Source organism: Ruditapes philippinarum, unplaced genomic scaffold (genome assembly GCF_026571515.1).
Source record: "Ruditapes philippinarum isolate M1 unplaced genomic scaffold, ASM2657151v2 ctg1516_1_1_1_1, whole genome shotgun sequence".
NCBI lineage: Eukaryota > Metazoa > Mollusca > Bivalvia > Venerida > Veneridae > Ruditapes > Ruditapes philippinarum.
The window spans coordinates 182,224-210,156 of record NW_026867184.1 but is presented as its reverse complement, the minus strand read 5'-3'; the positions used below and the strand labels follow the sequence as shown (position 1 = coordinate 210,156).

The following is a 27,933-nucleotide window of genomic DNA, read 5'->3' as shown; positions in this document are numbered from 1 at the left end:
AGCTAAAAATAAACAAAATGTGACATGACTGGTGCTGCTACATAAAATATTTTCTTTTCCAACCTTACCATAGATTATATTGTGAAGAAAACTACTTGAAATTTGAAATAAAGTCATTAAAAATCTCAAAGAAAACTTGTACTTGAAGTGTGTATAAATAGTAATAAAGCTTTAGTAATTATAACAAGATGATATTAGTTTTAACCATGAAGATGAAGTGGCTAAAGTAATTGAAAAAAGATGTTATAGTTTCGATCGGCACGACATTTATTGTTTTCTAGCATGTTTGCTTTGTGATGATTTAAGTTCTTTATATATTATTTTTTTCTGGTTTGGTAGTTCCTTATTGCTACTCAAATAATGTTTTAATCTCCCTTAGGATACGTTGTCTGCTTTTTAAATTTATCTTTTGACGTCTTATCTGTGATATGCAGCTAGGCTTCGTTTAGGACACAAGCTTTCTTTTATCTGGGAACATATATAGGCCACTTTTCATGGAATATGGCACGACTTGTTGTATTGAAGGTTCCATGGTAACAGTCGTATGAGCACATAGATGTATGTATGTTTCTAATTTCAATATTTCTTCTTTGTGGTTTTCAAAAAGTTAATTTTTGCTTAAGTTGGTGGTAGGGGCGAGGACTCTAGCTTGACAACTCCAACATTGTATCTTTAATTCCCGTCTGAGGCTGCGTTCGAATAACACCTTGCTGCACTTAAATTAATTGTTCTCATTTATTTTATTTATACCGTCCACGAACAGCTAGGATCAATCAAACCATTGATCTTGCAACATTTTCATTTATTCCGTGTTGGATTCCGTTTTTTTCCGTTTTATTTCCAAAGCACTACACAAAGTGTTTTATTCTGTATGAAATGTTTCGAGACAAGAATTCTACAGATAGTAAATTCATCAAAATTAATAATTAGATATAGGCTAATTACAATAAAATGATCTGATAATAATCTGTTATTATCACAGATGGCCACTTGAAGAAAATATTGTAATTATTTATTTTTTTAGAGGAGATACCTCTTGATTTTTTAGGTCAAAATTGAAAACGGCACATATCTTTAATTGAGTCTGTATTGAAAATATCTTTTCAATGATATTTAACACTTCTATAATTGATTTGACATTTTGGCGTGTAAAGTGTATTGGTTCCGACCAAAATTTCTACCGTACGTGAGCCCTATACTATTTATATGACCCTGTGTGACGACAACGTTATGTTTATTTTTCGTTAGATATTATACATTTCCAATATCAACTTCCTTTTCCGCTTGCTTCTCGTGTCGCCGGTTAATATTTCACGGTAAGGTGAGAATATTTCATCATTATAAATGAAATAAAGCATATCTGTATTAAGAGAAGATACCATTTGATAAAACATGGATTATTGTTGAATTTATTTCATTGCTGTCAGATCCTATCACTTTGTTTTCATCATGAAACAAGACATGGAACTCTTCTTTTTCTTTGCATTTTTTGAAAAAATTGATTAAAATCTAGATCTAGTGGAAAAATATTTGGTTAAAAGTTGAAGTGAAAACTTATTGGCACAAACTTTTATCTAGAGCACTGTTTAATATATATGTTTGTGTGTGGTAAATTTCATGTCATATTTTTATTTGTTCATTTATTTGGTTGACTTATTAGATGGCTCATCCACTACTTTTTGATGGTACCTGGACCCAGCAATGGAAGTATGAATCTGCAGAAGCATTCTACCAGCAGGTTTTATCTGGAACAGGTGGAGCACAGGTAAAGGGAAAGGCTTGTCACAATTATTAAGGGTTTGAATGTGCACACTTTCTTTATTGAAATGGTGTCTGTAATTTTCTTCTGTTATTACTAAAATGTCTGCTTATTATGGCATAAGGATGTATTTAAGACTGGTCTGTAATAATGCAAGATCTGCAGGGCTCGCGCTGGCAGGAGCCAATGAGCAAATTGGCTCCAAAATTATTAAATTGGCTCAAGAAAATCATGATTGGCTCCAACTTACGAAAAGTATGACTTTTGGAATATCCAGTCTAAATTTAGCATTTGCTATTTTAAGAATGGAAAAATACACGTTTGGTTTTCAATATACAACTTCCGCTTTACCGCTTCTTATCACAAAACACAGCGACACAGTCTCCTTTATGTGGGGTCATTGACTGGTCTATATTTGTTACTTCCCTTCCAAATAAAATATCGTTATAAACAGTAACACAGTCTAATACATTGACCTCATGGTATGTTTACATGTTTATCAGCTGATAAATATGACACTTATTGGTGTGATAATACTTGGCAGATTGTTAAATGTGCACTGGATAATTGGTCTTTACATTCAATATGAAACAATAACTAGCGGCATCTTAAGATTATCGCCAGTCATATCAACAGTTTGGTTATGAAATGGACGACTTTACGGTAAGTTTGCATTCATTAAATTTTATTGTTGTTGATAAAAAGATAAACTTATAGAATTTTAGTTGTTTTTTTTAATTGCAAATTAAATCTGACCTAATAATGGCTAAAAAAACCAGACCATAAATTTGACAAGGAGTATATTTGACATTTAATATTCCTGAAAAAAAATTGACCTTACTTTGTACATAACCTCTGTCTGGAGCATTCATTTACAAATGACATAATTATGGCTGTGAAATGTTTAAGGAAAATTCAAGAAGCATACACAATATTTTTAGGAAACTTATGCTAATTACTTTACTCTTATAATGAATAGTATGTCATTTTTTCCTGAATTATGATTAGTTTAGAACTTTTCAATATTGTTTTCTTTATTAATAAATACTCTTCTTACTCTAAAATGTTTCTGTTTTTATAATTTCAGATACAGATAGTCCTCAAACGAAATTTTTGGCATTAACCAAGCAAGCTGAAGCAGCACATTGGAATTTGGTTCTGATGTCACTGTCATGCCACTTAGATTTTATGAAAACATTGCTGACCAACTTAGCCTGGAAAATGTTATAGTTATTGAGCTACAAGCTTTTATGATGAGTTTTAATGTGATAAAAAATGTAGCTACCAAAATAAAGTTGGATATAGTTTATGTTATTTTTTTCTAAATAGCTCATGCCTTTTAAAGTGTTCCATACATGAACTAATGCAATAAGTGAGTCTGACAATTGAATTCTGGTTATTTTGCAGTACCATTGCCTTTTTGAAAATAAAATACAGGCATGCAATTTTCGCCGCGAAAAATTGGCTCAAAGAAAAAATCTGCCAGTGCTAGCCCTGATCTGGCAAAAATGTCTGCCGATTCGTGACAATGTCACAATATTTAGCAATGTTGGTGTGGCGGGGAATCCTTTTCCTTTGTAAGTGAGAGATCAGAAAAGTGGAGCAACCTGCTTTATAAGCACATTAAAACATTTTCAGTTGTGAACATAGTCCTGAAGATAAAGAGTCATAAGACTTAGGTAGCATGAAACAGTCTGTCAAGTTAAATTCAAATTCATATTTACTAAAAACCATGGAATACCATGGATTTTCTTTAATGTAATTAGAATTTGTATTTTTCTGGGCACATTCAAAATGTGTCTTTTTCTTATTCAACATAGGATAAGGTTTCAGCTGAGGCCATCCATAAAAAATTTTTTGTTTGTAGTGCTCCGACCGACCCATGAAAATGGCCCCGACTCTAAAAATTTTTTACACCTTCGAAGATTATTTTTTTTTTTTTTTTTTGAGATCATTATGTACCCATTCTGTTAAAAAGATCTTTCTCCAGTAACTTTTCAGACAAATTTTGAACTGAGAAGTAGAAGAGTAAAAGAATTTTATTCCAAAACCAAAATAAACGCACGCTTTTCATCGATATTTTGCCAAACTTCGACCCCGAACATCGGCGATTTCACATTCGCCAGAAACCTTAAAATTTCGCAAAGGGCATAAAAATTCTCAGTTTCCAAGCCAAACATGTGAATGAATTGTTCTTTTGTTAATTATTTAACATTAAATCTTATAAAAGTCGATCCCCTTTTGAAGATATTAGCTAAAATAATTGCCGATGGGATGAATCTCTTACACACTGTGTGAAGCTGTACTCGATTTTCCTATTCATTCCACTAAATGCTGCATATATACGTACACGGTACAGTTTATGGAAATGATGCCCTCTTCAAGCTATTTTTACAAATATAAAGTTTTTGTCTGGACATATTAAACCAGAATTAAATTCGATTTATTTTTGATATAAAAGTGAAATAAAAACGATTGCAACTTTGTTATGTGAAAATGGACAGAAATGTTACCCTCGTGAATTTTTTTTTTACATGAGTTGACATATCTAACTTGAATACAATTGGATTTTTTTTGGTTTAAAAGTGAAAAAAAAAGAGATTGCAACCTTGCTTCAAAGATAATATACATACATGTACATCAATGAATGTTAAAATGGATTACCCTCCGTATAACCATAGGCCACCGCTGTATACATACATTTTTACACAAAATAATACGAGAAGAACTTTATTGTTGACATAAATTATTTTAAATCATTTTGCCATTCAGGATTGTCAGAAAATGAGGTTACACTAAAATTTGTTGAAAAAACATTTGTTGAAAAAACAAGTTAATTTATAAAATTTTCGCGGAAAAATCGCTGGAAATTAATGGGTCTTTTCCCGATACTTTTAAATAAGTTATACCTGTGTTTTCTTTATAAGAATGATAATTATTCATTAATTTTACCTTTTCCTAAATTGTAATTTAATAGCCATATTTTTTAATCTTTGATGCAAACAATCGCTGTTTATTAGCTCACCTGTCACAAAGTGACAGGGTGAGCTTTTGTGATCGCTTTTCGTCCGGCGTCCGTCCGTCGTCCGTCCGTCCGGCCGTCCGTCCGTCCGTAAACTTTTACTTTAAATGACATCTCCTCATAAACCATTAAGCCAATTTCATCCAAACTTCACAGGAATGTTCCTTTGGTGGTCACCTTTAAAAATTGTTCAAAGAATTTAATTCCATGCAGAACTCTGGTTGCCATGGCAACCAAAAGAAAAAACTTTAAATATCTTCTTTTAAAAAACCGAAAGAGCTAGAGCTTAGATATTTGGCATGAAACATCTTCTAGTGAGTGTCTACCAAGATTGTTCAAATAAAAGCCCTGGGGTCAAAATTGGCCCCGCCCCAGGGGGTCATTGATTTTCCCTATATGTATATAGTAAAAACTTAAAAAATCTTCTTTTAAAGAACTCAAAGAGCTAGAGCTAAGATATTTAGCATGAAACATGTTCTAATGGGTGTCTACCAAGTTTGTTCAAATAAAAGCCCTGGGGTCAAAATTGGCCCCGCCCCAGGGGGTCATTGATTTTCCCTATATGCATATAGTAAAAACTTAAAAAATCTCCTTTTAAAGAACCGAAAGAGCTAGAGCTTAGATATTTGGCATGAAACATCTTCTAGTGAGTGTCTACCAAGTTTGTTCAAATAAAAGCCCTGGGGTCAAAATTGGCCCCGCCCCAGGGGGTCATTGATTTTCCCTATATGCATATAGTAAAAACTTAAAAAATCTTCTTTTAAAGAACCCAAAGAGCTAGAGCTAAGATATTTAGTATGAAACATTTTCTAATGGTTGTCTACCAAGTTTGTTCAAATAAAAGCCCTGGGGTCAAAATTGGCCTCGCCCCAGGGGGTCATTGATTTTCCCTATATGCATATAGTAAAAACTTAAAAAATCTTTTTTTAAAGAACCCAAAGAGCTAGAGCTAAGATATTTAGTATGAAACATTTTCTAATGAGTGTCTACCAAGTTTGTTCAAATAAAAGCCCTGGGGTCAAAATTGGCCTCGCCCGAGGGGGTCATTGATTTTCCCTGTATGCATATAGTAAAAATTTAAAAATCTTCTTTTAAAGAACTCATGGAGCTAGAGCTAAGATATTTAGCATGAAACATGTTCTAATGGTTGTCTACCAAGTTTGTTCAAATAAAAGCCCTGGGGTCAAAATTGCCCCGCCCCAGGGGGTCATTGATTTTCCCTATATGTATATAGTAAAAACTTAAAAAATCTTCTTTTAAAGAACCAAAAGAGCTAGAGCTAAGATATTTAGCATGAAACATGTTCTAATGGGTGTCTACCAAGTTTGTTCAAATAAAGAGCCCTGGGGTCAAAATTGGCTCTGCCCCAGGGGGTCATTGATTTTCCCTATATGTATATAGTAAAAACTAAAATAATCTTCTTTTAAAGAACTCAAAGAGCTAGAGCTAAGATATTTAGCATGAAACATATTCAATGGGTGTCTACCAAGTTTGTTCAAATAAAAGCCCTGGGGTCAAAATGAGCCCCGCCCCAGGGGGTCATTGATTTTCCCTATATGTATATAGTAAAAACTTAAAAAATCTTCTTTTAAAGAACTCAAAGAGCTAGAGCTAAGATATTTAGCATGAAACATGTTCTAATGGGTGTCTACCAAGTTTGTTCAAATAAAAGCCTGGGGTCAAAATTGGCCCTGCCCCAGGGGGTCATTGATTTTCCCTATATGTACATGTATATAGTAAAAACTTAAAAAAATCTTCTTTTAAAGAACTCAAAGAGCTAGAGCTAAGATATTTAGCATGAAACATGGTCTAATGGGTGTCTATCAAGTTTGTTCAAATAAGAGCCCTGGGGTCAAAATTGGCCCCGCCCCGGGGGTCATTGATTTTCCTTATATATGTGTATATCAAAAACTTAAAAAGTATTCTTTGGAAAAACCTAAATAGCTAGAGTTTAGATATTAAGCATGAAACATCTTCTAGTGAGTGTCTACAAAGTTTGTTCAAATAAAAGCCCTGGGGTCAAAATTGGCCCTGCCCTGGGGGTCATTGATTTTCCTTATATGTGTATAGGAAAAACTTAAAAAACATCTTTGAAAAAACCCAAATAGCTAGAGTTTAGATATTAAGCATGAAACATGTTCTAGTAAGTGTCTACAAAGTTTGTTCAAATAAAAGCCCTGGGGTCAAAACTGGCCCCGCCCCAGGGGTGTCATTGTTTTTAACTACATGTGTATAGTAAAAACTTAAAATATCTTCTTTAAAAAAACACAATGAGCTACAGCTTAGATGTTTAGCATGAAACATCTTCTTATGGGTGTCTACCAAGTTTGTTCAAATAAAAGCCCTTGGTTAAAATTGGCCCTGCCGGGGGTAGGGGAGGGCAGATCATTGTTTTTCATTATAAGTGTGTACATCATGAAACGTTTTCTTATAGATGTCTTCCAAGTTTGTTCAAATAAAAGCCCTGGGGTTTAAACTGGCCCCGCTCCGGGGGCCTACATACAGGTGAGCGACCTTAGGGCCATCATGGCCCTCTTGTTTTTTCTTTTGTTTTTGTTCCTTTTTTCTCCTTTGTAATTGTCCGTACTATATTCCCTTTTAAACACCCAAATGAGTTTATTAATTGTTGCTCTCTTTAATCCAACTTTCAAAACAAACTCCAGGCTCCAGGACCTGTTGATTACACACTATACATGTACACAGCAGGTGACGTAGATTTTTCTACATACTACGCTGCCATATATGGTAAGTACACACGACTGTGTGACAGGTGTAACATACATAATGATCTATTATTATGCTGGCTAGTGAATGGAGTTAATTAACTGGGTTAATACAGTATCGTTTGTTGGTCAAGTGGCAAGGTAATCTAAATTTTCAAGTGTACCCCTAAAATTAAACAAAAAACAGACAAACAAAAAAGAAAAAAAACAAAAACAAACAATAACAAAAAAAACAAAGCTAAAAAATTCTGCTGTTAGTCATTTAATTTCAAATATTTATATTCTAACCAAATTAATATTATTTGCAGGATAATTCCTTTTATTCAATAGTAATGAGAAATGGATTTGCTACACCCCTCCCCTCTTTGTGCATTTAGAATCTGACAAGTCAGGACCAGTAAATGAAATCTTAGGTGGTCATCAAAAGAGGTGGTAATCATTGATTTTACAAACAAAACACCTATACTTGCAGTGTAAATTGCATTTTCAAATAACACTGAAATACTGGTATTGAGACTAATTCTGTTCTATTTTCTCAAAGGGCTTAATCTGTCAAGTAATCATATTGTACAGTATATATTTTTCTCAGACCAGTTGTTTTATTAAAAGTATTGTCACCTTTTTCCAGACATTGTTAATTTCAGTAAATAAGGAACAAGTTCAATTATTTTGTTTAAAGATGAAATAAATGTAAAATAAATAACAACAAAGTGTTGCATTGTATGTCTGTTATCATTTGAAATATTAAACAAAGAAAATATCAACAGAAATACATTTGCCTACATATTTTAATTTGTCAAAATACAATGCACAGTATATCATGGGAGACTATATACTGTGTATTGCTATACTCGGTATGCTCCAATTTTGTAACAATTTCAAAAAAAAAAAAAAATCCCCTACCTACCTACCCACCTCTTGAACATAGGGTCGGAGCACTACAAACAAACAATTTTTTAAGGATGGCCTGAAGAATACAACATAAATGTTGAAAGAACTAAAGTACTAACACACAGTTTAGAACAAGAAAACACTTTTTTATCCTAACTGGTAGTGGTAGAAAATAAACAATGTTTCAAATACATATACAGTAGAATCCCTACTTAAGACCACCCTGGAATTAAGACCCCCAGCTATTAAGACCATTTTTTAATAATACAGAATTTTCTGTTCTTTGTATCAATGGTTACATGATCCAGAATTAAGACTACCTCACTTTTAAGACCACGAGATTCAGTCCCAGTCTTTGTTTTGTTCTTTATTTGACCCCACTATTGAGACCTCTGATTTAAAGTTAATACCTACAAATATCTTTAATTTATAATAAAATGTTGTTATTATCTGCTTGAATGCAGGCAATGAAACGCATGACACTTGATTTCAAATTTTCACAAGATGTCAAAAACACCATATACCATTGGGATATTCTATAGAATAAGGTGAGAAAGTAAATTTTAGTGTGGTTGAATATTGCTTTAAGCACATTTATTATGCAAATAATTAATTGATTTCTTATTGTTGAGTGAATTATATTCATCATATGATAATGAAATCAGACCAAATAGAATTTAATATTAAATTTCTTTCTTCCCATCAGATGTTAAATTATAACAATACATATGATACTTTTATATTGTATTTGTAGATTAAGATACATATTGTTTGTCCATACACAATGACTCAAATAGACCATGGTCAGAAAGTGTGTATGCAATGATAAGAATATTCACAAATAAAACCAACCCGCAATTAAGACCAATTTGGTACAGTCCTGATGGTGGTCTTAATTGAGGGTTTTTACTGTATATGAAGGAGACGTTGAAAAATTACTCTAGTGAATCATCTGCAAGAGTATTTCAAAACATCAAAATTATAAGTACTTACAGCTGCAATAAAAAAATATCAGTAAAAACTAATTATAAAAAAATATATCCCATGCAAATTATCAACATTGTTTACCAATTGATGGCCAGGTCTTCATTAAGTTCCAAAATTTGCAAGTCCGAGACTGAACTTTCAAAGGAGAATGTTACATGTTTTTGTTGATATTATGGTTTATTGCTCGTTTGTGTTATATTTGTTTTACCAAGTTTTCAATTTGGAAATTCTAGCAGGGATCGAAAATTCCACTCGTCCGCTCATATTTACGAGTAGACATTGATGCAGGACAAGTCAAAATTGTTGTCCAGCAAGATGAGCAGTAATTTGCTGATGTAATAGAAAGCCAAAAATATCAAAATCAGTTTGTCTACATTTAACGATGGAAAACAGGAAACAAAGCTTGTGTTTTAGGTTATTTATAATTTGCAGACTTTATAAAGCTCTTAAAGCATTGTTAATTGGAAACGGGTGTGACTGGAATGTGCCTGACAATGCTCTATAAAGTGCTCGATTTATACATAACCTAAAACACAAGCTTTGTTTCTGGTTTTGGTTTGTTAAATTTACGTAAATAAATTGATTATGAGAAGTTTTAGTGGTCTCTTGCATTGGCGAGGTTGTATTGCATCGGCAAAGTTTATCTTGAAAATCAAATAAAAATGCCAGATGAGTAGCAAAGCATGCCAGATAAGTAGAAAATTGTAGCCACTCGTCCTACAAGACCAGTGGCTTTGAAATGAATTTTCGATCCCTGTTTAGTTATTAGATTTCACCAGCAAAAACTGATCTCTTTAGGATAGTGTACCAAGAAACAAGGGAAAAAATGATAGATGTACTAATATACGGCTAGCGTTATTGATTACTGTTTTATATATTTTTAGTATTTTTTCACAGGGACCACATTTCTTTTACATCACCTTGAATAAGACCTGATAAATTACTAACTGTTAACACCAAACATTAGCTTACAATTATCCTTGCTATATTTCTATAAAGATTTTTTTATGGCAATAACATGCATATTTAATAAAATGAATATCCAAATTTCGTAACATATTTGCTCTATATTTTAGACTACTTAATGATTTAATCTATTTTAAGAGGCCGCTTATTTATATTTCTTTTTAGAGTCAGGGAACAAATGTATCACATGGCAGCAACTTAAAATCAGAAATAGCCAAAGCTCGACAAAATATCCATAAGGCTCTAAACGATGTGAGTACAGATAACTGTCGTACCATCTTTCACGCATATCTTAACATTTGGGGTCTTTCATGGAATAAATCTTCAATTCTTTTACCCTTAGTTCTTTATTTTTCATTCTTTCTCTACATTAACAGCTGTCTATATTGCTTTTAAAATACTGTGGAAATTTGTAGAGATTAATGGGCAAAAGTTAAAAGAATAAGTAAGCTTTGCTGACTTTGCTAAATGCTTTAATTAATTTTTAGCTCGACTATTCGATAAGAATAAGTAGAGCTATTGCAGTCACCCGAGCGCCGGTTGGTGTCGGCGTAACCACTTATGTTAAAGTTTTTGTAATAGTTCAAATATTTTTAAAGTCCATTGACATATGGCTTTGAAACTTTGCACACTTGTTCACCATCATGACCCCAACTTGTAGACAGGAGGAGGTAACTCTATCAAGCATTTTGACAGAATTATGCCCCTTTTTCGACTAAGAATTTATGTTAAAGTTTTTGTAATACCTCAAATATTTTCAAAGTTCATTGACATATGGCTTTGAAACTTTGCACACTTGTTCACCATAATTACCCCAACCTGTAAACAGGAGGAGGTAACTGTATCAAGCATTTTTTTTTACTATCAAGCACTAAGAATAGTCGAGCGTTGCTGTCCTACCGACAGCTCTTGTTCATTTAAATTTTTATTTGTATGTTACAATTGTTGATCTTGCATTTTTTGCTCGACTATTCGATAAGAATAAGTAGAGCTATTGTAGTCACCTGAGCGTCGGCGTCAGCGTAACCACTTATGTTAAAGTTTTTGTAATAGTTCAAATATTTTCAAAGTCCATTGACATATGGCTTTGAAACTTTGCACACTTGTTCACCATCATGACCTCAACCTGTAGACAGGAGGAGGTAACTCTATCAAGCATTTTGACAGAATTATGCCCCTTTTTCGACTTAGAATTTACGTTAAAGTTTTTGTAATAGCTGAAATATTTTCAAAGTCCATTGACATAAGGCTTTGAAACTTTGCACACTTGTTCACCATCATGACCCCAACCTGTAGACAGGAGGAGGTAACTCTATCAAGCATTTTGACAGAATTATGCCCCTTTTTCGACTTAGAATTTACGTTAAAGTTTTTGTAATAGTTCAAATATTTTCAAAGTCCATTGACATATGGCTTTGAAACTTTGCACACTTGTTCACCATCATGACCCCAACCTGTAAACAGGAGGAGGTAACTGTATCAAGCATTTTTTTTACTATCAAGCATTAAGAATAGTCGAGCATTGCTGTCCTACCGACAGCTCTTGTTAATATTTTTTATCATGAATTCTAAGATCATTTAACGCTTGCAAATTACACATCTGAAATCGAAAATACCTTGGTAAAGAGCCAGTCAGCCTGCATAAATTTTCATCTTGATATCTCCTAAGTTGGTAATGGACAGTACCAAAACTGGAAGTTGGACATGCCCATTTGAGAAATTCGGCAGGTTACATGTATGTGTGAAAAAAATAATGTTAGGTCTGCTGTCATATGACTTGTATCGCAACAGGTAGTTGTTATACATTCTAGTTGAAAGATGTAAGTTGATTTCTTGTAACAATTGAGTTAAATATTTTTCTTTTACTTTTGAATGTGTAAACTTGAGATAGTTTCAAACCTGAGCTTTGCTTTGTAATTTTAATACACAAAATGCATTTATTTGGGTGTTTGCTGTCATTTTTACTGTCAGACTTCTGGTTCATTTTTCTGACTTCATACCACTTGCCTCTCACTGTTGTGGATTCTGTCATGTGAGGAAGCTATCCACCTTACTTAACATTGATTGTTCTACTCAGGGACACCTGAAGTCTTCTTCAACCAATAATCATTGAACTCGCCATATGACATTTTATGATTTACAGACTCAGTGTTGCCTTGGTGCAACATAAAACCCACCAGAAAAAAAATATGTTTGTGTTTAACTGAACAAAGGGTAACTTTTGAAACATTAAATTATTGTGAAGAATTTATGTTATTTGTTGATATTGACCGTCTGCACAGAGAACCAATAGAGTGGAGAAATTGTGTTCCTGGTCTTAATGTGTCTGTTTTAAGGATTTTTAAAATGAAATTTTGAAAATTTATAAAAAACATTTTTTGGAGAGGGAGGAATATTGATTATGAATGAAATAATTATAAAACTTGGAAAATTAAAAAAGATATTGAGTTAACAAATTGGAAGAGTTTTATAGGAATCTTGATCATGTATAATTGTAAATTATACAAGGGTAAAATTAATTGAAATTTAGCCCAACTAATTTCTTGACAGGAAATATAAGAAATTCTCATGCTGATATTTCTCAGGGAGGAGAGATTACATTATTTTTTACTTTCTATTCCATAAGAAATTATAATGAAGGTATTTGATATAGACAGCTGTTGATTATAAGGGCGTTTATTTAAAAAAAAATTAAATAAAACTAAAAGGGCAAAATTATTCCATGTCTTTTATACTTGATGCATGTTTCACCAATGAGATCTCATAAAAATTCAAAAAGTTCACTATACAGGGTCTTAAGATAACAGGTTGTTTGTCGCAAATTGTTTTCCATTGAGTTCATAGGTACCACTGAATATTTGGTATTGAAACTCGAGCTGTATAATCTTGTGTAATGTATATTTTTGGAGAAGTTGTTGATAAATGTAAAAGGCCTGTTTGTCTTCCCTACAATCTGTGAGATTAATACCTTGCAAACAAGTAATTGTCTTATTTATAGGGGTTAGAAAAATTGGTGTTTGTAGGACTGTTCATTCTACTCAAGTGCAATACTGTTTTGGAGAAACAACTTGGGTCTCCTTTGTCTCTCTACTTTGATAGCTGGCTTTTAAGAAAGTCACATAAAGACATGTGTGTCAGCCCCTATACCCCCTCTCTTTACAACTTGTCCTGCCCTCCCCCAAACACCTAATGTACGGAAAAAAAGTTTCAGGATGGAGTAGATATGAAATTTGTAGACACACAACCTGTTATCTTCATATCCAGTTTGAAAATCGCTATTTCATACTTGCTGTAGATTGCCATGTGATTTCTGTTAGATTAATTTTTCCAAGATGTATAAATTACATTATTAATAGCATAATTGCCAACTTATTTTTGAAATTTAATAAATGTTAAAAAATATATTTTTGATTATAAAAAAGAACATTTACCATCAGAACATGTAATTTGTAAAAGTATTTTTTGTTTGTTACTTAATTAGAATAGAAGTACTAATTATACTTTTTTAAGACACATAATTATTTAACATTTCAAAATAACAATACTAACACTATTATTGTTTTTTCCCTCCCTTTCATTTATTGACGTTGTGTTCATTTAATGTATTGTGACTTTTGGTTTCTTTTTGAAAATCTGTATACCTTTTATGTACTGTGTGTATGTGAACACTTGTTTTATGCTTGGGTGTAAATACTATGCTTATTTTTCTTTCCTAAAACACCTTTCCTGTTTCACATATTTTTTCTTCTGTCTATAAAACCATACATAATTTGTTTCTTTGACACTATTACTCTACATTATAATCTATTTTACCTCTTATTATGCATTGAACAAATATTGTTGCTTACCATATATTGATTACCATATATTGATTCAAATGCTTATATTATCTCAATTAATTTCTTTATTTACCAATACTATATTAAAACATTTCACACTTGAAATTTGTTCATCTGTGACCTTTGCTCAACGTTTTTAAACTAAACAAAACACATGCTTTCTTGTTAACAAAACAAAACAAAATTTCTACCTTTGCTTGTTGTTAATTAACAAAACAAAATGCATTTCCCACCTTGTTGTTAATTAACAAAACATATTTCCTACCTTGTATTTTAACAAAACACATTTCCTATGTCATTAATTAACAAATCAAAAAAATTTTTATGTTGTAAATTAACAAAACAAAATACACTTCCTACCTTGTAAATTAACAAAACAAAACACATTTCCTACCCTGTTAATTACCATCACAATAACAAATTTCCTACCTGGTTGTTAATTAACAAAATAAAATACATTTCCTACCCTTTCTCAATGTTTAATGCTTTTGCTATATTGTTGTAACAATTTTGCTGCTGAATGTTTTTTTTGTTACGTCTTATTTATTTTTACCTTTTGTAACATTTCATTGTTATTTATCGAATATTCATTTTGTTCATTTTGTTAATTTAATTCTTATATGCTGGTACCCATGTTGTTGCATGTATCAATATATTCAGTTGGTTTGTGTTCATTGTGTTGTACAGGGAACCGGTGACAGTACTTCAGGGGGAGCAGTAGACCAACAAGTGCTCAACAGAATCAAGTCCCTGGAAACAGAAAACAAAAATCTCAAGAAATGTAAGCTGCTGTAACTTTTTATTCTTCAGTCTTTTCTTTCACCATTTTATAACAGGGGCCTTATAAAGTCCTCTTTACAATTCTTAAATGCAAGTTTTACAACTAAATTTCTTTAATTACTAGTACCACAAATTTACAATTCAGCAGACTGTCACCTAAGTCTTACCCTAAAATATTACAAGTTGATGAAATCAAAGTTTTTTGAAATAAGTAAATGTTAAGTTTTTATGGAAAAAAAAACTTTATTGTTAATTGATGATTCACACATTATGTTAATATTGTGTTTCATCTTTAACTATTTTAATGAAAATAATGTTTAAATTTCACAATTTCAAGAAAAGTCAGATTTGTCTTTCATAGATCAAAAAAGAAGCCTGGGAAAGACTTCATATCCATATAAAATACACTAGAAATGTGTACACATTTTCGAATTAAAATACAAAACCGAAGTTATAAAAATCTGTCTATATTTTGTGAAGAACAAATCTCAAAATTTGAATAGTTTATATTTCCTCTCTGCTGTCCAAAGTCTGTTAAAAGCAATAAGCAAAAGTATAAACCAAGAAATGAACATTGATTCCTTTATGTCTCTGAAATCAAAGGTTTTATTTAGGCCTAATTTTTGTTGAGACTGCAAGTAACTTACATATAATAATCATATCCATATTTGGTTCTTCAGCTTCCCAAGACCTTACATCCCTTGTTAAAAAATTGGAAGCAAGAGTGGCAGCCCTTGAGCTGGCAAATGGTGGTTCATCAGCCCCTGCCAGTAAACCAGCAGAAAAACCTGCTGCAAAAGATGAAGACAGTGATGACTTTGATCCTTTTGGTTCTGTAAGTACCTTTATCATTTGCTAGTGTACATTGTCATGTGAGCTTTAATATGGAGTAGCAATCTATCGAGGTGCCGAACTTTGTGATGAAGGAATGAGCAATGAAGGTCCTCTGCAATAGTAAAATTTGAAATAAATTTGAAACATGTTCATGATATTCGTTTGGATATTAAAATCACTATTTTGAATTTTTGCTGAAATTTTAGAAAGCTTGCGTAAATTTAAAGCTGATTTTTGTGTCCACCTTGATGATAGTGTAAACTATGTATAAAATTTTGATAGATTACTAGAAATAATTACATGTACATTTAAATTTAAATAATAAGATTTGTAATTTTAAAATAAAATTCTGGCTTTGGTAATCTTTTGTGACAAGATCATGATGTAGAAATTGCAATGCATTGATAAATTTGTTTCAAAATCAAATATACCCTCAGTGCAAGTTAATGATAAATTTGATTCACATATACTCCCAGTGAAAGTTCATGATAGATTTTATTCAAATATTCTCCCATTTAGATTTTATTCAAATATACCCCAAATGTGAGTTAAATAATAAAGAATTTTATTCAACTTTACCTCCAGTTGAAATTATCGAAGAACTTTATTCAAATATATATATACCTTCAAGGGAAGCTTAATGAATAATTTCATTCAAATCATTTACCATTGTTATATTTGCCCAGGAATCTGAGAGTGAAGATGAAGAAACCAAAAAGAGAGTAGCAGAATATACAGCAAAGAAAGCTAAAAGTAAGTAGGGCTTCCTTATTACTTGGTTATGGTTTTGTGTTAAAGTATCTTGTTTAAATTTATCACAATTTCAAAGATGAATACTTATACTTCTGCTGTTATGTACAGTAAAATATTATTCAATACTGTACAGCCTCAACAGAGCAAACCCTGAAGGTAATTGCTCTACAGAGGACAGCTTGTCTGAGATTGCACTTCACAATATGGTCTTGCATAAAATACTTTACTTTCTAATGCTTGCACTGGTACTAGAAAATGTGATTTTACACGGGCAGTGTTAAATAAGATGCATGCTTTAAATAACATCACTCTACTACCTTTGTGTTCGAGTTATATTGTTAAGCTGACATCATTTCACTGTTATTGTAATCCCCTTAAACTTGGAATGGTCTATTTAAATTTCAAAGCAGGAAAACTCCATTGGATAAATTAATAAGTTAGGCCTGTATTCCATCTATTAGTGAACGTGTAGGGCAAATGTAAAAAATCAAACAAACAATTTTATATTGTCAGTTTTGCATATTAGCGTAAGCGTGATGTTAGCGTGAAACACGAGCTCAAAGTCAATAGCTACATATACATGAAATGATTACTCATGCTCAGTCACGTTTCAGTTTCATGCACTCTCATGCATTACGTTCATCTCAAACTCATGTATGAATGCAATACTGGCCTAAATCATAGTTTGCTGTACTTTCCATAATGGATATTTAACAAGAATGTTATTTATTTACAGAAACTGCTATTATAGCCAAATCTAGTTTACTATTAGACGTTAAACCGTGGGATGATGAAACTGACATGAAGGAGATGGAACGTTTAGTACGGAGTATAGAAATGGAAGGTCTTGTCTGGGGCCAAGGTAATGTTTCTCTACTGTAGACATTTTGAATTCATTTTTAGCTCGACTTTTCTATGAAAAGGGGAGCTATCCTACTCGCCCCGGCGTCGGCGTCGGCGTCGGCGTTAGCGTTAGCGTTAGCGTTGGCGTCACACCTTGGTTAAGTTTTTCGTACCACCCCACTTTATTTCAGAAGTATTACAAGTATGGCTTTGAAACTTACCATACTTGTTCACCATCATAACCTCCATCTACAGACAAGAGTACATAACTCTGTCAAGGTTTTTGACAGAATTATGGCCCTTTTTTGACTTAGAAAGTGTATTGAGCTTGGTTAAGTTTTTTTGTACCACCTCACTTTATTTCAAAACCATTGGAGGTATTGCTTTGAAACTGACCATACTTGTTTACCATCACGACCTTCATCAACAGACAAGAGGACATAACTCTGTCAAGGTTTTTGACAGAATTATGCCCCTTTTTGACTTAGAAAATACATTGAATATGGGTAAAATCCACTTATTGCCTTAACCCTTTGAGATATTGCTTTGAAACTTTTAATGCTATTTCACATCATTACCCCCATCTGTACGCAAGAGAAGGTAACTCTGTCAAGGATTTGTTTTAAAAATTAAGGCCTTTTATCGACTTAGAATCTTGGTTAAGTTTTTTGTACCACCTCACTTTATTTCAAAACCATTGGAGGTATTGCTTTGAAACTGACCATACTTGTTTACCATCACGACCTTCATCAACAGACAAGAGGACATAACTCTGTCAAGGTTTTTGACAGAATTATGCCCCTTTTTGACTTAGAAAATACATTGAATATGGGTAAAATCCACTTATTGCCTTAACCCTTTGAGATATTGCTTTGAAACTTTTAATGCTATTTCACATCATTACCCCCATCTGTACGCAAGAGAAGGTAACTCTGTCAAGGATTTGTTTTAAAAATTAAGGCCTTTTATCGACTTAGAATCTTGGTTAAGTTTTTAGTACCAGTCCACTTTTTGACTGAACTGTTTGAGATATTAATTTGAAAGTTGGAATACTTGTTTACAATCATGATTCCCAAACATGTCCAGGAGAAGGTAATTCTGTCAAAGATTTTATTTGAATTATGGCCCTTAACTGTCAATGTTTTGTATTATAGGCAAGCACTAAAAAAGTCGAGCGCGCTGTCTTACGGACAGCTCTTGTTAGCTCACCTGTCACAAAGTGACAGGGTGAGCTTTTGTGATCGCTTTTCGTCGGCGTCCGTCCGTCCGTCGTCCGTCCGTAAACTTTTGCTTTAAATGACATCTCCTCATAAACCACTAAGCCAATTTCATCCAAACTTCACAGGAATGTTCCTTTGGTGGTCACCTTTAAAAATTGTTCAAAGAATTTAATTCCATGCAGAACTCTGGTTGCCATGGCAACCGAAAGAAAAATCTTTAAATATCTTCTTTTAAACAACCCTAAGAGCTAGAGCTTAGATATTTGGCATGAAACATCTTCTAGTGAGTGTCTACCAAGTTTGTTCAAATAAAAGCCCTGGGGTCAAAATTGGCCCCACCCCAGGGGGTCATTGATTTTCCCTATATGCATATAGTAAAAACTTAAAAAATCTTCTTTTAAAGAACCCAAAGAGCTAGAGCTAAGATATTTGGCATGAAACATCTTCTAGTGAGTGTCTACCAAGTTTGTTCAAATAAAAGCCCTGGGGTCAAAATTGGCCCCGCCTCGGGGGGTCATTGATTTTCCCTATATGCATATACTGATATAGTAAAAACTTAAAAAATCTTCTTTTAAAGAACCATAAGAGCTAGAGCTTAGATATTTGGCATGAAACATCTTCTAGTGAATGTCTTCCAAGTTTGTTCAAATAAAAGCCCTGGGATCAAAATTGACCCCGCCCCAGGGGGTCATTGATTTTCCCTTTATGCATATAGTAAAAACTTAAAAAATCTTCTTTTAAAGAACCCTAAGAGCTAGAGCTAAGATATTAAGCATGAAACATGTTCTAGTGAGTGTCTACCAAGTTTGTTCAAATAAAAGCTCTGGGGTCAAAATTGACCCCGCCCAAGGGGGTCATTGATTTTCCCTTTATGCATATAATAAAAACTTAAAAAATCTTCTTTTAAAGAACCCAAAGAGCTAGAGCTAAGATATTAAGCATGAAACATCTTCTAGTGAGTGTCTACCAAGTTTGTTCAAATAAAAGCCCTGGGGTCAAAATTGACCCCGCCCCAGGGGGTCATTGATTTTCCCTATATGCATATAGAAAAAAACTTAAAAAATCTTCTTTTAAAGAACCCAAAGAGCTAGAGCTAAGATATTTAGCATGAAACATCTGCTAATGAGTGTCTACCAAGTTTGTTCAAATAAAAGCCCTGGGGTCAAAATTGGTCCCGCCCCAGGGTGTCATTGATTTTCCCTATATGCATATTGTATATGCATATAGTAAAAACTTAAAAAATCTTCTTTTAAAGAACTCAAAGAGCTAGAGCTAAAATATTTAGCATGAAACATGTTCTAATGGGTGTCTACAAAGTATGTTCAAATAAAAGCCCTGGGGTCAAAACTGGCCCCGCCCGGGGGGGGGGTCATTGATTTTCCTTATATGTGTATAGCAAAAACTTGAAAATCTTCTTTGAAAAAACCCAAATAGCTAGAGTTTAGATATTAAGCATGAAACATCTTTAAGTAAGTATCTACAAAGTTTGTTCAAATAAAAGCCCGGGGGTCAAAACTGGCCCTGCCCCAGGGGTGTCATTGTTTTTAACTATATGTGTATAGTAAAAACTTTAAAAATCTTCTTTTAAAAAACCCAATGAGTTAGAACTCACATGTTTAGCATGAAACATCTTCTTATTGGTGTCTACCAAGTCTGTTCAAATAAACAAATAAAAGCCCTTGGGTAAAAATTGGCCCGGGGGTGGGGGGGGGCTATATACAGGTGAGCGTCCTCAGGGCCATCATGGCCCTCTTGTTTACACTTGCCCCTCACTGCTGTGGGTTCGAATCCCGACAAGGACTTCGGATTCTTTCATTTGCGGAAGCTATCCAGCTAGCTTACAGAACGTTGGTGGTTCTACTTAGGTACCCATTCGTGCTTGAAATAATGCACGGAAGGGCACCTGAAGTCTTCCTCCACCAGTAAAAACTGGAACTTCGCGATATGACATATACTGTGTCAATGTGACCTAAAACCCAAAACAAACAAAACAAACATGTGAGAAGGGATTCATCATTAGGGATAAATATTGTATAATGGAAATACTTGTTGGAAAAAAAATGTATCATTAAAATATGTAAATATACATAAAATTTTGTTTTTGTTTGACAGTTTGTATTTATTCAAACTATGATGAATTTATAAAATTACCTGCACTGATACTAAATTATTTTCTAAAAAAAATACTGGTACTGCAGCACAGAGCTAAAAATCTAGGACAGATACTGGTAATGGTACTGCATAACTTGACAAGAACTGGTACAGGTTCTTAAGTACTTTACCCTTAGCACTGATGCAGCTCTGGTCAGAATGATTTTCTCAGTCGAAACAAATCTTTTTATTCCAGATATAAAGTAGTTATAGTTTTGATTTAATAGGCTTAAAGTTCTACATTTGTTAGTTTAGATATTATTTTTACAAATAAATACCTACAATTATTATGTATTAGAAATGTACTTCCTTAATGGGAAAGTTGTAGTACTAAATAATGAAGGGGAAATCATTAAAGGCTGAAAGGACAGGTTGATAGAGCTAGTTCTGGAATGAGATTGTTGTAAAACAAAATAGCATGGTATGAATGGTTGTAACTTATTCATGTCACCAATTACAACTATTTGGCACAAAGCCCTTAAAATGTTAACCAGTTTGTTTTTTTCAAGACCTGAAAAGACAGACAGTGTGCCTTTTTTCAACAGTCTGGATACATTATCTGTAATAGGTCTATTGTAAACATGTCTGTGATGGGTGACATACCAAAACTACCCTATAAATAGCTTTGCAGATTGGTTCTATTGTTTTAAACATATTTTTTTTCTTTTACTTTTCAGCTAAATTGATACCAGTAGGGTATGGTATAAAGAAATTGCAAATAAACTGTGTTATAGAAGATGATAAAGTCAGTACAGACGATCTAGAGGAAAAAATTGTAGGATTTGAAGACCTTGTAAGCTTGTTTAACTCTTTGAATACTAGTTACTATAATTGCAGCCCCCTCATAACAGTTTTAAACCAGGCCAGCTTGTACTTCTGTGTATCCTGACCAATCTCTTTACTGTTGGTTGCACAGAGGAACATCTGAGGTCTTTCTGCACTAGAAAAGCTGGAAAGTTGCCATATAATTGCCATGACAGTTCAGTTTTTATTCTGTGATGGATTTGTCAAAAACATTTGGGAGCCTCTTCATCAGGGTTATAGTGTGTGTAATAGCAAACAACGTAAAATGTCATATGACTGAGTCACCATGTTAGTTGATCTTTGTCCTATGGACACATTTCTAGTCTATAAAAGTTTTATATTGTGAAAGATTATTCTCTGAATACAAGCAATGATAATGGCTGCCTTTTTTGTTCATTCGAATAACCAGACGGTCTCGGATCAAATTGTTTATCCTATACAAACTGTTAAGACTTAGTTTGCTAATGCATTTTAAAATTCTTATGATCTAAGGGAAATAATATTCAAAACAGCTGTAGTCAATTATATAAATCTAGAACATTCAGTGCGGATAGTGATTCTGACATGTAAATTTCATTTATTTTTCAGGTCCAGAGTATGGATATAGCTGCCTTTAACAAGATCTAAATGGACAATAAACTTTCTCATTTGATCAGACATTCATAACGTTGTCCAGTATTTATATATGACATTGCAAGTGTCAGGAAAATCAGATATTTTATAAAAAAAAGATAATTTATAATAAAGTATTATGTCTGATAGTCACTATATTCAGTGTAGTTGTGCCCCCTTCAAAGAAGTGCTGGGATCAATCAGTGTTACTATAGACCATATATACATTGTCCAACCTGTTCCAACTAGAGAACACTTTGGCTTAAAATTCGAAGATTTGGTGTAGATGTTGATCAGGACTAGTCGACAATCTGACTAATGTTCAGTTCTACTGATTTCTTTTATGTCGATCTGATGATGCCCGTATATGTTTTGCCTTTATAATTTTGACTTCCTGAGAAAGCTATTTTTAGCCAGGCAATCAAACCGGTTTTTACATAGGTATTAGAAGAAGTATCAAAATACTGTTATCCATGGAAGTTAAACAAATTTTTGTAAGAAAAAAAATGTTCTAAGTAATTTTTAACAAATTAACTTGAAATAATTGAGTCAATTTTTAATGGGCAAGATTGTTTTGCCAGTTTACCTGTCTGCATTATGGACAATGCCATGTTTGTTCTCGAAATGGTGAAAAATTGGTTTTAACGGTTAAAATTAGAAACTTTCAATATTATGAAAGCCCACCGATGATTGGCTGTGTGAAAGGTCACAAGAAATGACTTCGTATTTGGTCACGGTCAGATCTAAAAGCAGAACGTTATTTAGAGCTGATTTTAATCAGATTGGACTAGTAGACGTTCTCAGTCTGTCAAAGGTCAAGGTAACTGCGGCCTTGAGCACAGAATGCTTGTCTGACCAATTATGAGAGAATGCTTAGGCAATTAGTATTAAGATTTGGTGTGAATTTATTTTCATGACTAGTAGATGACCTTTGGGATAAAGGTCAATGCCACTCTGGCCTTTGTCCTACAATATATTGTGCTGTCCTATAACTAGACAATGTTTAGGTTACAAACCTTCGAGTTGAAGCTGAGGTTGGATATGGCTAGAAGGTCAACTTTCTTGATTGTCATTACTAATTTGTTCCCTTGAGGCATACATGTTTTAGGAACCTTTTTGTTTGGTCCTGTGTTGTAATTATTAAGGCAAATATGAGGCCCTGAAATTCTAAATTATATTCATTTTTCTAAATTGAGGCCATCTATTAACAAATATGAGGTGTTCTCCAAAGAAATACAATTATTAGTCCCCTACCGGTTTACCGGAGGGGACTTTAGGTTTACCCTCCGTCCGTCTGTCAGTCCGTCCGTCCACAAAACTGGATCCCGCGATAACTTGAAAAGTACTGAAAATATTTTTATGAAACTTGGTATATGGATAGATGGCAGTATGGAGATTATGCACGTCTTTTTCTTTTCTTCCTATGTTGAAAATTCTGGTTGCTATGGCAACAAATAGGCTGAAAATATGGCAAATTTTACACATAAACTGGATCCAGTGATAAAGCAAAAAGTACTGGAAATATTTTTATGAAACTTGACATATGGGTAGATGGCAGTCTTGAGATTATGCACGTCTTTTTCTTTTCTTCCTATGTTGAAAATTCTGGTTGCTATGGCAACAAATAGGTTGAAAATATGGCAAATTTTACAAATAAACTGGATCCAGTGATAAAGCAAAAAGTACTGGAAATATTTTTATGAAACTTAACATATGGGTAGATGGCAGTCTTGAGATTATGCACGTCTTTCTCTTTTCTTCCTATGTTGAAAATTCTGGTTGCTATGGCAACACATAGACTGAAAATATGGCAAATTTTACACATAAACTGAATCCAGTGATAACTCAAAAAGTACTGGAAATATTTTTATGAAACTTGACATATGGGTAGATGGCAGTCTTGAGATTATGCATGTCTTATCTGTTCTTCCTATTTTGAAAAAATATCAGTTGCCTTGGCAACAAATAGGCTTAAAACATGGCAAATATAACAATATTTGTGATTAGTCAAAAAGAGCTGAAAATTTTTATGAAATTGCATCTTTAATTCAAGAGTTATCTCCTGTTTAAGAATTTTGCTTTTAAAATGTTATATTTTGGTAACAGGGATGTTTCAAATATTAACTTTAGAGTGTCCTTCAGTCCGTCTGTCTGTCTGTTCATAAAAACTGTTTCCTGTGATCACTTTTAAAGAACTTTTCCAACAAATTTACTTAAAATAGAGAAAAATTGAAACATTAGTGAATGGCCCTTCAGAATGTTGATGGGGTTCTAACCAGTAGGGGACTTATGGATTGCTTGCAATACTATGATAATTGCTTGTTATCTCTGGTTCATGCCTGCTTTGTTCAATCTTGTTTCTATGATTTTTATGCTCCCCAAAGGATGAGCATATAGTCGCCGCTTTGTTTGTCCGTCCATCCGCTTTTCTTGTCTGGGACATAACACTGTAACAACAAGAGGTATCAAAATGAAACTTAGTAGGTAGATATATCTCATTGGGTAGATATACAGTGCACAAGAACCATAACTCTGCCGTGCCTAATTTTGGAGTTATTGCCCTTTGTTCATTTTTATACTTTGAACTTTGTATGGGACATAACTTTGAAACTATAAGAGATATCAACATGAAACTTTGTAGGTAGATAGGTCTCATTGGATAGATGTGCAGTGCACAAGAACCATAACTCTGCCTTGCCTTATTTTGGAGTTATTTGCCTTTGTCCATTTTTGTGTCGCTTTCAAAAGGCGACATATAGGGATTACTTTTGTCGGCGTCCCCTAAAGCTTGTCCAGAGCATAACTCAGTCACTTTAAGTTGGATTGACTTGAAACTTGGTATGCATGCTTCTTTCAATAACACGAAGTGCAGTGCACAAGGACCGGTACTCTGCACTTTTTAATTTATTAGTTATTGCCCTTTGTTAATTTTCATACTTTAATTTTGTCCGGGCCATTTCTCTTCAACTATAAAAGCTACGGACATGAAACTTCATATGATGATAGATCTCATTAAGAAGAAGTGCATTGCACAAGAATCGGTACTCTGCATTTCCTAATTTTTGAGTTATTTCCCTTTGTTAATTTTCATACTTTATTTTTGTCCTGGCCATTTTTCCTAATGTATAACAGCTATGGACTTGAAACTTCATAGGATGATAGATCTCATTAAGAAGAAGTGCAGTGCACAGGAACAGGTACTCTGCATTTCTTTCTTTTTTGAGTTATTGCCCTTTGTTAATTTTCATACTTTATTTTTGTCCGGGCCATTTCTCCGAAAGTATATAAGCTATGGAATTGAAACTTCATAGGATGATAGATCTCATTAAGAAAAAGTGCAGTGCACAAGAACTGGTACTCTGTATTTATTTTTTGAGTTATTGCCCTTTGTTAATTTGCGAACTTTATTTTAACCAGGTCATTTCTCCTCAAGTATGAAAGCTATAGACATGAAACTTCTTAGGAAGATAGATCTCATTAAAAAAAAGTGCAGTGTGCAAGAACCGGTACTCTGCATTTCTAATTTTTGAGTTATTACCCTTTATATATTTTCATATTTTAGTTTTGTCCTGGCCATTTCTCATAAATTTAAAAGATATGGACTTGAAACTTCATAGAATGATAGATCTTATTGATAAGAAGTGCAGTGCATAGAAACTGCTGCTCTTCACTTATTATTTTTTGAGCTATTGCCCTTTGTTAGTTTTCGTATTTCATTTTTGTCCTGGCCATTTCTCCTAAACTTTATTGTTCACAAGGCGACACATCCGACTCGCGGAGTTCTAGTTACACTTTGAACATTGTCCAGGACATAGTATGATAGATATAAACAAGACACTTTGTAAATAGATGGATCTCATTGGATAGACGTGCAGGGCACAGTACCGTAACGCTGCCTTGCCTAATTTTGGAGTTATTACCCTTTGTTCATATTTACATTTTGAACTTTGATATGAACAAGAAACTTTGTAGGTCGATAGATATCACAGGGTAAATGGGCAGTGCAAAGAACAGTAACTCTGTCTTGTCTATGTTTGGAATTATTGAACTTTGTCCTGGACATAACTCTGAAATTACAAGAAGTATACTTTTCTGTGTCCAAAACCCATTCGAGGAGTTTTTCTGGTTGGAATTTACTTCGCACCAACACATAAGAGGTCATATGGCGACTTCAGCTTTACTGGTGAAGGAAGACCTGGGGTGCTCTTCCTTGCATTATTTCAGACACAAAAGGGCACCTGAGTAGAACAACCAACGTTTCATTTCTACTCTTGTTGGTACTCGAGCTTAATAGTAAGACTAAACAGCGTGTGCCAATTATCACTCAATGTCTTGTAAAGCTGACCATTGACCCAAAAACGATTATAGATGACATAACAGCTGTTAATTAGCTGATATTATTTTACCTTCTTCCTTTGTATTTATGTAATACTAAGTTTATACAGAACTGATTCAAATTTGATTGTGTTGGGGAGCTACTATCTTAATAGACCAAATCTCGAATCCATGCCTGGAACCAACCATTATTTTTCCTTGTGATATGTACAGACCAATGGAATGCCGGTCGGTGTGCAAGAGATTGACATTTTAGTATAATGTTTCAAAAATTATGACAATAGCAGCTTAAAAGATAACGTAGAATGTCATTATTATTCATAATCTATTGCTCTTTAGAAACGTTTCATGTAGATGTATATTGTACAAGACACCATTAAAACACTCCTTGACCTATACCATAATATATCTTTAAATAAATTAAATCTGTAAAACAAAAATGAACAATAACGTAATTTTGAGTCTTTATCGATGTTTTTCCTCATTTGACATTTATCTTTTGCTTGTTTCTGTTTATGTCATAGTTTTTATGGTCGATCCTTAGAAGTATGTTTTCATTTAAACATCGAGATAAAAGGAGAGAGACACACAAAAAACATCCGTATTAGGAATAAACGGTTTATTATATACTGGTTCGAAAAAAAGTAAAAATATGTAAAAACTAAATATGTACGTTGTTCTAGCGTCTTCACACCGTATTACCGGTGCCAGTAATGACAGATTGCTGTTTTCATAATACACAAATAAGGACAATACAATTTCATTGCTTGGAACTTACTGCCCGTTGACTGGATAAACTATCGGGTAATTTGAAATCGTTTAGCCAGTTACTAGTATAATTTGAGCAGGTTAAAGGTGACAACTTTTTTTTAAATACATAAACATTTGTCGCATACGATCACACAATCCAAATATCAACCCAGTGTGTCATCTCTGCGTCCAAACAGACCTTGTCAGAAGAGAAAATACTGCCGTTGCAGGCAAAAATGTATTTTTGAGGCTACTTTAGGATGACAGTTTCAGTTTCAGTTTTTATTTAACCAAGGCATAAAATATGCAACTGGTTATAACAACAAACAAACAGAAAAATAACAGTCAAATCACTAATATCACAATATAAGAATACAATTATGACTAGCTAAATAAACAAAAAAGGAGATCATATTACTCATTTCAAGTACTGAATTCAATACAACATGTATTTTATATTGTAACAAATGAGAACGGAGAATGAGAAGTATTAATTATCTAAATTTTAACATAATGTTTTTACAAAATAAAGATATTAATTAGAAAAGGTCTGAAAGAGGCTGACATTTTGATAGAAAGCAAAATCGCACTTCTTGTTTATTTCTTTATACTTAGCGTACTTTTATGCAAAAATAAAAAGTTAATATGCAATATTTTCTATAAT

The 27,933-nt window shown here is 33.2% G+C and overlaps 1 protein-coding gene across 5 annotated transcripts; it reads left to right on the top strand.

The window, feature by feature from the left end:
• The first annotated feature begins 1,198 nt into the window (after positions 1-1,198).
• On the top strand, positions 1,199-22,333 carry LOC132735199 (elongation factor 1-delta-like). 5 transcript variants are annotated; one of them, XM_060722135.1, is made up of 9 exons: positions 1,199-1,316; positions 1,661-1,765; positions 10,514-10,600; positions 14,848-14,968; positions 15,648-15,802; positions 16,488-16,554; positions 17,291-17,416; positions 21,446-21,561; positions 22,161-22,333. In XM_060722135.1, exons 2-9 carry the CDS (start codon positions 1,661-1,663, stop codon positions 22,197-22,199), a joined length of 816 nt encoding a protein of 271 aa, XP_060578118.1. In that variant the 5' UTR covers positions 1,199-1,316; the 3' UTR covers positions 22,200-22,333. The 5 variants fall into 5 exon arrangements, with proteins under 5 accessions (XP_060578118.1, XP_060578121.1, XP_060578120.1 ...); XM_060722137.1 differs by having other exon boundaries at positions 1,201-1,316; positions 14,875-14,968; XM_060722136.1 differs by having other exon boundaries at positions 1,284-1,321.
• The last annotated feature ends 5,600 nt before the right edge of the window (positions 22,334-27,933 follow it).